The sequence below is a fragment of the Notamacropus eugenii genome, chromosome 6 (genome assembly GCF_028372415.1).
Source record: "Notamacropus eugenii isolate mMacEug1 chromosome 6, mMacEug1.pri_v2, whole genome shotgun sequence".
Lineage (NCBI taxonomy): Eukaryota > Metazoa > Chordata > Mammalia > Diprotodontia > Macropodidae > Notamacropus > Notamacropus eugenii.
Genome location: NC_092877.1, coordinates 374,477,188 through 374,487,180, shown reverse-complemented (window position 1 = coordinate 374,487,180; position 9,993 = coordinate 374,477,188). Strand labels below are relative to the sequence as shown.

The 9,993-nt window shown below is 36.9% G+C and overlaps 1 protein-coding gene and 1 pseudogene across 1 annotated transcript; both read right to left on the bottom strand.

Annotated features, from left to right (window-relative positions):
• Nucleotides 1–202: 202 nt before the first annotated feature.
• LOC140510244 (coxsackievirus and adenovirus receptor-like) lies at nt 203–1,702 on the bottom strand (annotated as a pseudogene).
• Nucleotides 1,703–5,072: 3,370 nt separating this feature from the next.
• On the bottom strand, nt 5,073–6,011 carry LOC140510245 (olfactory receptor 5AC1-like). The gene has a single exon (XM_072618693.1). The coding sequence runs from the start codon at nt 6,009–6,011 to the stop codon at nt 5,073–5,075; it is 939 nt and encodes a 312-aa protein (XP_072474794.1).
• Between the last annotated feature and the right edge of the window lie 3,982 nt (nt 6,012–9,993).

The window sequence follows — 9,993 nt, the reverse complement described above, 5'->3', positions numbered from 1 at the left end:
TTTTATTCGTTCAGGTTAGGTTATTCTGTTTCTTCGAAAGCAGTTTCTTGGTTGGCAGCTTTTTCCTATTTCCAGACAAGAAAAAATCCAAAGAAACAAAGTTTGAGATGCTCTATACTATTGCTCCATCTTTGCTTTGTGCTGGTATCGTCACAGGAATAGCTCCCATTCTACTGAGATTAGATGCTGCTACCTTAGTTGGTCATAAACTGGGCTTCTGTGGAGTACCACCGAAGTCTTAACTTGGTATTTAGTTATACTTATATTTGGAATAGCCTTCTATGTTGGAAGGAGACACTGTGTGTGTGTGTGTGTTCATCCTTCGTTGCTGAAAAAGACCATGCCATCAGAGAAATAATGACATGACTTGCACTTGACTTTGTTTTGAGTGAGGGAGGACTGTGCAGGTCACCAACCTCACTTCTCCTCCAGAGTCATCTGAATCCAGTGACCAGATATTCATCAGGGTGACTAGAGATGACCCAGGATGAAGCAATTGGGGTTAAGTGACTTGCCCAAGGTCACACAAGTATTGAGTGTCAAGTGTCTGAGATGAGATTTGAACTCAGGTCCTCCTGACTCCTGCACTGCTACTCTATCCACTGCACCATCTAGCTGCCCAAGGAGACATTGATCCCAAAGATGAATGGTTGTTACTAATGTAGCTTGTGCCTGTAGATGTGCTGCTCTTTGGAGGAGGGACATCCTCTCTGATATCATGATGAACTTCTTTTTCATATTTCTCCTCCTTGTGTTTTTTAACAGCAGTAAAAGATTAGAAGACCAGTAGCAGCAGGGCACACAAGGTTCCTATGACAGTAATTGTACCAGTAGTGTTTGAAGGAGGAATGACATTCATCTTTAAAAGGCATTGATCAACACCAATTCTTTTTTTAATTTGTACAGCTGTGTGTGCCAGAATACTCTGTGGTGGCATTTCATCCAGAAATAATAGGTGGGTTGCGGTCTGAAAATAACCCAACAGAAAATTTTTCTGTGGTGGGCAATCTTTGCCATTTATATTATAAAGGAAGTGAACTTTCTCCTGATTCACGTCTTATTTTAAAATCACTGCTAGTCTCTGACAGTCCATTAATGTGGCATCTTGTCACTGAAGGCTTAACAAGCTTGGAAACCTGCATTTTTTTGTTAGCAACACCAGGAAGTTTGTTTTTTGTTGGGATTTTTGTTGTTGTTGATGTTTTGTTTTGTTTTGTTTTACTTTGCACTGATATGTACCCGTACCTGATCATTGTAAATCTGTTATATTTATTGATGCATCACCTAATTTGGGACCTGAGCTTGTAAAATAAATTCATCCTTTTAGATCTTCAGAGTATTTATCATAAATGTTGCCTTCAGAATATAAAATTAGCCCTTGTTCAAGCTTTTGGTTATCAGATGGTGATTTAATCTTTCAGTGTGTAATGGTTCTTGGTCTTCTGGGGCAATTGTAAATTTGCAAGGCAAAGGAATTGTTTCTCCCTTGAGTTTTTCAAACATCCCTCCAGTAGTGGTTATGGTCACACTTCTGGTCATGTCCATGGTCCAGCACAGGAGAATAATGCACAAGAGGAGCTTCATGACTAGGGCACTGCCCTGGCGCTGCACTCTAGCATCAGCGTCACTGACTGCCCTCACTCTGGTCCATACTCTTCCTGAGGTCCCGTTCCCAACCTGGCTCACCAACACCTTGGTGCTGCTCTCCTCTCCCTCTCTCACCCACACCAGAGCAAGCCCTGTTTGTCTTTTTTTATAGCACAGTAGTATATCATTACATTCATATGACACAATTTGTTCAGCCATTCCCCAATTGATGGATGTCCCCTTGACTTCCAGTTCTTGGCCAGCACAAAAAGAGCTACTAGAAATATATTTGTACATGTAGATCCTTCTCCCATTTTTAAGATCTCTTTGGGATACATAGAGCCCTAGAACTGGTATTGCTAGGTCAAAGGGTACACACATTTTTGTAGTCCTTTGAGTGTAGTGGCAAATCTGTGTTTATTTTCAATGTAATTTCTCTCTCTTGCTTTTCCTACTGAGTTTTCACATTAATATACAAGTTTGCTGAAAATTTAAGTAGATTTCTTTTATACCTTGCCAATTGTCTGATGTTATTATTTCTATTAAATTTTAGTTGATTCTTTGGAGTTCTCTAGATAGATCATTATATCATCTACAGAATCCTTTGATAATTTGAAGTAAATGAATATTGTTGACAAATGCTTGAATGAATATCTGGGATTGGATTTCATTAAATATTACACATGACCATATCTTCAACTTCATCTTTTGTCATAGAACAGCTTTTGGTTTCAGTTGTCTAGATCAGTGTTCTCCTATAATTTTTGGTCACATACTCCTATCAGGAAAAACTTTGAGCACCTACCCCCAAGATGCTTACTTAAGTTTACTTACTGATAAATTATGTATGAGATTAATTGTGGACATTATTAAGAAAAAAGAAATTTAAAATGTGAAATATTATTATTCCAGAGTCAATAGGAAATCTTTCCCTATAGTGAATTGACTTTGTCATCAATGTGGAGAATAGGTTAAAGAGAGGAGACTACTGCAATTACACAGGAAAAAAGTTAAAGACTCTGAACTTGAGTGGTGACCATGTAAGTGCAGAGAGGATAGGAGGAAGGGTTATTTAAAAGATAGAAAAGACCAGATTTGGCAACTAACTGAATATGAGTTGTGAAGGAAAGTAAGAAATTCAAGATAACACCTGGAAAACACTGGAAACCTGGATGATTGGCTGGATGGTGGTGCCCTTAAATAGAAATTGGGGCATTTGGGAGTGGTGGCTTTGGGAGAAAATAATCACAAGCACAAGTGATCTCCTGTCACTATGCTTTTGTGCAAGCTATGTTCATATTTAGAAGGACATTCCCACCTCCCTCAGCTTCCTTTCACCTCTGATTGGAAGACTGGAAGGTAGAGTACTAAACTCCACCCAAGATTTCCTTTATAGAGGGCAGAACCTGGATTTGCCCAGAATTACACATATAGTAAAGCATTGATAGGGTTTTAAGCAACATAGATTGTCTCAGAATAGACTGATTTTATTCTGAAGGTTTGAAAAGGGGTAAAAGAAGGAAGAGTAAAAAGAATTCACTAAAATAGCTTACTAGTTATCAAAATTGAGGTTTGTGAGAAGAAAAGCATATAAACATGGAGGAAGGAAGGGGCAGATATCACATGAATTTCACTTTTTTTTCTGAAACAAAGAAGTGTTGAGCACATATGCACACACAGTTTTGTGTGAATATATCGAACCAAAGAGGCAAATGAGGAGGTGAGAAGGAAGAATAACAGGGAAGAGGAGAGTTTCAAGCAAAACAAACTTCTTAATGTTGAGGTGGCAAGAAAAAGAAAAATTTTACAGAGACCGAGGATGTAAGAAGGTGGCCATCAGCTGGGGAATGGCCAAATAACTACATACTAATAAAACATCCTATTATTTCATCATAAGAAAAGACAAAAATAGCCTATTGCAAAGAATGTTGTGTACTATGAACTGATGCAAAGTGAGCAGAATAAGGAAAAACGTTTATATAAGAAGAACGACATTTTAAATGAAAACAACTTTGAAAGATTATGATCCAAACACTGACCATCTATATCTTCAGATGATCTATGACAAACCATGTTCTCTCCTGAGAGAAAGGGGAAGGAAGGACTCACAGTACGGTAACAGATACATTTTGGACATGGTAACAGTATGCGGTTATTTGCATGACTGCTTGTTTGAAATGAGATGCTTTTTTCTTTCCTTTTTTTGGAAAAAAGAAATCCCATCAAAGTTTCTTTCAAATGCATGAAGGAGAATGGAAGGAAGGACAATTTTGAAGGTAACTTGTGGAATTTATTATATATTTAAAAATGTCTATTCATGCTTTTACATATAATTCTTTTCTATTGTGAAGATGGAAATGTTTTTTTGTTGTTTTTCTTCAAATTTTTTAAAAGTTAAAAATAAATAAATCAGTGAATGAATGAGAATAAGCTACTACCTCATCATCAAAACCAAAACAGACTAATAGCAAATGCTAGAATACATTTTAAGATAACAGACAACCCTGACATTTCATCTTCATTATAAGGCAGAATTTGGTTTCTCCTCCAAAGACTATTTTCTGAATCTTTGTGATTTTCATTCTTTCTTTTATCCTGGACATCGTTGAAGCTGTATGATACTGATTGTTATGATTTAATATCAGAAAATATAACTTTAATTTGTCTTCCTTTTCTATCTAACAACGAATATTCCTAAATTCTAATTTTAACACAACAACCTACAACTTAAAGAATATTTGGCGTTTTCTAGAAATTTTTTATGAAGCAGTATATGAGACCCAGATTTCTTGTGTCAAACTGAAACTCTTCTAGATCAGGTGACTATCCCCCAATCAGTGAATTAAATATTTTTCCAATTCTAGTTTTCTACTTCAGAAATATGATTTCCGATTCACCTGTACATTAGACACAATGCAGATTGCATCAGTGTATTTGGTTTGACATATGTAAATATGTAAAGCAAAGTTTTATGTGAATGTAAGTTATTAAATTTTAAAGGACAACAAAAAGTAAGTTCTTGTCATTTTTATTTTCTTTAAATTGTTTAAGTTGATTCCTCATAAGGGGTGAGTTCATGACTCTCCAGCAAAATCATACAGAAGACCACTTCACACCCACCAGAATGTCTTGGGCAACCAAATCCCCATCATTTTCAGCCCATTAGAATGATAGCTCATGTGATTCAAGTAGGTTTTCTTGCTCCAATCTTGTCAAAACAATCATACCTATTTCTAACATAAGTTATTTTTAAAGTACTATTCAATGTAGCTACCTTTTTAATGAAATGGTCAGTAATTCAGTATTTTCTTTTTTAAGTACTCCAGCAAATTTCTTTTAAGATTATAATCAGTTGCTACATTTGTAAATAGTACACTATGATCAGTCAAAGTGCCAAAAAACTCACCTTCGGATTAACAAATATAAATTCAAAGTATCATTTAGAGATTTGTTTAAAACAATGAGATGAGATCAGTTTGAGAATTTCACTTAGGAGGTATTATTTGTTTTAATGCAGTTCTCAGGGCTCCTATAACTTCCTTGTTTCTCAGGCTATAGATAAAAGGATTTAGGAAAGGTATTACAATAGTATAGAACAAGGAATCCATCATATCTTGATTATCTGTTTGCAGTGATCGAGGGCGCACATACATGAAGAGGAGAGAGCCAAAGAATAAGGATACAGAGAACAGGTGAGCCCCACAAGTGGAGAAGGCTTTGCTTCTTCCCTTTTCAGATTTCTTTTTTAGAATGGCAAAGAGGATACAAGTATAAGAGATTAGGATAGCTGTAAGAGTAAACACCTGAATTGACCCAGCAAAGATAAAAACCATCAGAATATTAATAGAAGGATCAGTACAGGAAATTTTATTTAAAGGCATGATATCACAAAAAAAGTGATGGATTTTGTTGGAGTGGCAGAAGTGTAATCTAAATAACAAACCCACATGGAAAATAGAATGAAGAAAGCCAATTACATATGAAAGGATTGATAGCTGGCTGCATAACCTATTAGTCATCACCACTGGATAAAGCAAGGGCTTACAGATGGCTACATATCTGTCATATGCCATTACAGCTAGCAGTAAACACTCTGTGGTTGCACTGAATGCAAAAGAATTAAATTGTGCCATGCATTCAGAAAAGGATATCATTTTATTTTGGGTTATAAAGCTCACCAACATCTTAGGGCTTACTGTGGTTGAAAGGCAAGCATCAGCTAAAGCTAAATTGCCAAGGAAGAAGTACATAGGGGTGTGAAGGTGGGAGTTCATCCAGATAAGCACAATCAGTCCAATATTCCCCACCATGGTTATGATGTAGATAACCAAAAATACCATGAAGAGGAGAACCTGAATCCGTGGATGATTTGTAAATCCCAAGAGAACAAATTCTATTACCAGTGTCTCATTTTCTTCAATCATGTCTACACAGGATCTAAAAGTTAGATTAAAAGAAAATAAAAGTACATAGTCAAAAAGAGACATGAATGGTAGACTTCTTATAATGGAAATGAAATGTTTTTCTTTTATCACTCATTAATGTACTTAAAGATCTGGTTTTTCTCTTTAAAAATATTTTAGAAAAAAGAAGCATTCTGGAACCTGCCTATTTGTGAAAACTGAAAAAAAATTTAAATAAATGCAGTTACTTTTTGCATTGAAGAAAGTATCCTTGGTTCCCCAATATATAGAAGAGAAACAGTCTAATGAACTTGAATAAATTATGTGCTTTTTCTGTATAATTTTAACCAAATTCAACAAATATTTCTTTTGTTGAACTTTCGCTATATCTACTATGCTAAGCAGTAAGAATGCAAATGTGGTTTGGGTGTTGGTTTTGGCCCCAACTATGGGCTTCTGTTGGTTCTCCTGCATCCACAAGGATGAGGGAAAGTCCTCAAGGAGTATTGCCAGTACCACAACTCACTGTCAGAGACATTGAGGTAACCCGGATGAGAGGAAACTACATACCTGCTGCTCAAAATGGTAATTCCTATACCCCACTGGTGTTTTTCCTATTTAGTCAAGACAGCCAAGATGACATCATTGACTCTCAAAAATTAAATATTTACTAATAGAAGACAAAGTGAAAATAACCATAGAAACAGTACATAGCACCACACCCATAAACCTTCATCAATATTCACAGCATCCTTGGGGAAGAATGGGGAGAAAAACATGTAGATGCCTAGCAGTAGGAAAACCCATGTACTAGAGGCAGCTCACAACTCTGGACTTTAGACATTCATGCCCTTCTTCTCTTTAGGGAGTAGTTTGCACCATACATCATCTGCCAGGCACAGCTGTTCCTTTTCAGGGCCTTTCCAGTTACCTGATGATTCAAGTTGCTTCTCTGCTACTCTAGGACCACTGAAGTCATGTTAAGCTCCTCTTTGCAACTTTACAGTACAGAGCTTCCAAGGTCATCTCTCTTGGGTGCTGAGACAAATATAGTCTTTCAGTGAAAAGGAATACCCAAGAAGCCTGGGATCTCCAAAGATATTTAGATTTTTCTCTCTGAGTTTCCCCATCTTGAGCCACAGAAGACAGTAAAAGGCAAGGGAGGCAAACCTCTGAAGATTTTCTCTTCTTTTAGGCTATAGATGGGACTTATAGAGTAAGGTAGACAAATTCATTCAGCTTTTCAAACCAGATGAAATCATTCTTAAACCTCCAAACAATTCTTTCAAGAGACTGCCCTATTCTACCTATTAAATTAGCATCCCAGCACCAACTGCAGAACCTCTCTCTAGTAAGGTGATCTCAACTGGGATGAGCTCAGAATAACTGACATTAACTTCATTCTGCTATCATACTTTGGCTGAGTTTTCAGCTCTGCTGACTTCTGTGCTTTGTAATTCCTGAGGTCTCAGCTTCTGTTGTCTGCTTCTAATGTTTCTACTGCAACACAACAGGCTCTCCCTCATGTATAAAGACCCAACTCAATCTTTGGTTGAAAAACCCAAAATCCACCTGTCTTTCAGATGACACAGATCTTCAATATGCAGTTATTCCATGGCACCTGATTAACTCATTGACTCAGAGCTTTTCTAATTTTGAAAAAAACATATGTAAATTAATTGCTTGGAAATGGTACATTTTAAGCATATTTTCTTTCAGGGAGGAATCCCCTTCCCCCTACTGAGTCCAGAGGTGCTGTTTTCTCTCAGATCTCCCAAATACTTCTATCTGGAGGGCTGCATTTCTTTCTGGTCCTCAGACCTGTCTCTATCTATGGACAAAAACTAAGAGACTATTTTTCTTGGTATTTCATGAAAATTTTCTTTTTGTTGACCTTTTAAATAAAGTATTCAAGTAACACTTTACACAGAAATGTTTGTTTATGTAAATCATGTAAATGATGTAAGGCAACACCTTCCATTAGGCAACACTTAGGAGATGAAAAAATTATGTCCTCTTCTTTGAAGTAGCTAGTAATATAAATACAGATAAACAAACCAGGTTGACAGTGCATAAAGCATAGGTGAATAGAGAACTCTAGGTTGTGTAAGAGGTTTGGGAAGAGGGAGCTCTCTCTTAGGTAATAGGATCAGAGAACATTCCATAAATGAGATGGGACCTCAACTGGATTTGAAGGAACAGAAGAAATGGAACAGATGGAGATGTGGGAAAAAATCATTCACAAGCCAGGAGAAAAGTATGTCAATACATGCAGTAGTGAGAAACAGACTGTGATTAGGGAAAGACTAAAGTATTAGGTAGAACAGGTTAGTTAGATCGAATAGTGTGCGTGGGAGAAGAAGGTAAAATAAACTTATAAAGGGACATTAGTAACCAAATAATAGAGTGCTTTAAATGCCTTCAAAATGACATGTTGGCAGTAAAATTAGTAAAGTAAAACTAAGGGAGCAGAATTTGAAATAAAGAAGGAATCTTAAGAAAGCATAAATTTCAACTCTCTCGTAGTACAAATAAGGAAACTATGGCCCAGAAACATAGAGTGACATGCAAAAGATCACACAACTCCCTGTGTCTAAAGTCCAGATTTTCTGCTTCCTAGACCAGAACTTGGTAGGAATTTACTTTCCATATTATATTGCATGAAATTATTGTCAAAAAACATGATCTGGTTCTGATTTTGAAAGATCAGTTCGTTATCTTTATATGGCTTTTCACAACTACTTGACAAGCTGTGCTATGTTTTTAGTATAAAATAAAAAACATGCAAACTTTTATTAAAATTATTTTAAAAAGGTGTGGAATTATAGTCAACAATTTTCAGAGCTCTCTCCATTTAAGCAATTCCATTTTCTCACCTCGAAAGATAATGACATTATTTTATGTAGTTATGTGAAAATATGCACTTTCATTTACTCCAAATCAGTCAAAGGAAACTTCAGTCTAATGTATTCTGCCTTGATCAGTACACTCCCATCAATATCACTATGCATAAAAAATAAAAAAAATCCCTAGTGAAGCATTTTGAGTATTACCAACTGTCATCTTTGAACCTCTTTGTTAGAGTACAGGAATTATCATTTCCATTTTTATTTCTAGTGAGCAGCAAAGGAAGTATCCTTGGAGCCCTGGATTAGAGGACAGAGGCAGCTTCCTCAGTGGTTTTAACAGCAGGGTTCAGGTCTGGACTAGGGGTGGGGTCAGATTGTGGGATCATATGAGAAAAGGCCAAAGACAAGGAGTGGTTTCCTGTCACCAAGCATGGCTGCCTAGTCAAGGTCATAAAGATCAAGTCCATGAAGAAGATCTATCCTTTCTCCTTCTCCACCATGGAGCCTGGGATCATTAAATACTTCTTGGTACCTCCCTGAAGATTGAGGTGCTTCAGATAATGCTTGTTCAGAAAGAGACTAAATCTGGTCATGCCAACATATTAAAGCTTTTGTGGTCACTGAAGACTACCATGGCCCTGGGTGTCAAGTGCTCCAAGAAAGAGTTAAGTGGTGCAGTGGATGGAGTGCTAGGTCTGTAATCAGGAAGACCTCAGTACAAACCAGGCTCAGAAACTTAATTCTGTGACTCTGGGCAAGTCACAGTTTTTGCCTCAATATCCTTGTCTGTAAAACTAGAATAATAAAAACACCTACTTCCTAGAGGTGCTGTTAGCAAGGGCCGTTGTTTGTAAAGTGTTTTGTAAACCTTAAAATGCTATAGAAATGCTAGTTATTGTTATGATCAGTCATCATTCATTGTGCTATCATCCTAACTAAGCTGTTCATTACTGTGGAGCAAGGACACTAGGGGAACAAGATTGACAAACCCCACATGGTGCCTCGCAAAGTCACTGACTTTAAGTGATAGGCCTTGATGTACCTGATCCCTGGCCCATGGGGAACTGACATTACCTTGCTTCCAGTGCCTAAAAAGCTGCTGTTGATAGTAGAAATTAAGGACTTTTTTTCTGTCAATGGCTTTACTGCCACTC

Bases quoted from the DNA above. Each gene is read 5' to 3' on its own strand.
- LOC140510245 (XM_072618693.1), bottom strand. From the start codon at position 6,011: ATGATTGAAGAAAATGAGACACTGGTAATAGAATTTGTTCTCTTGGGA.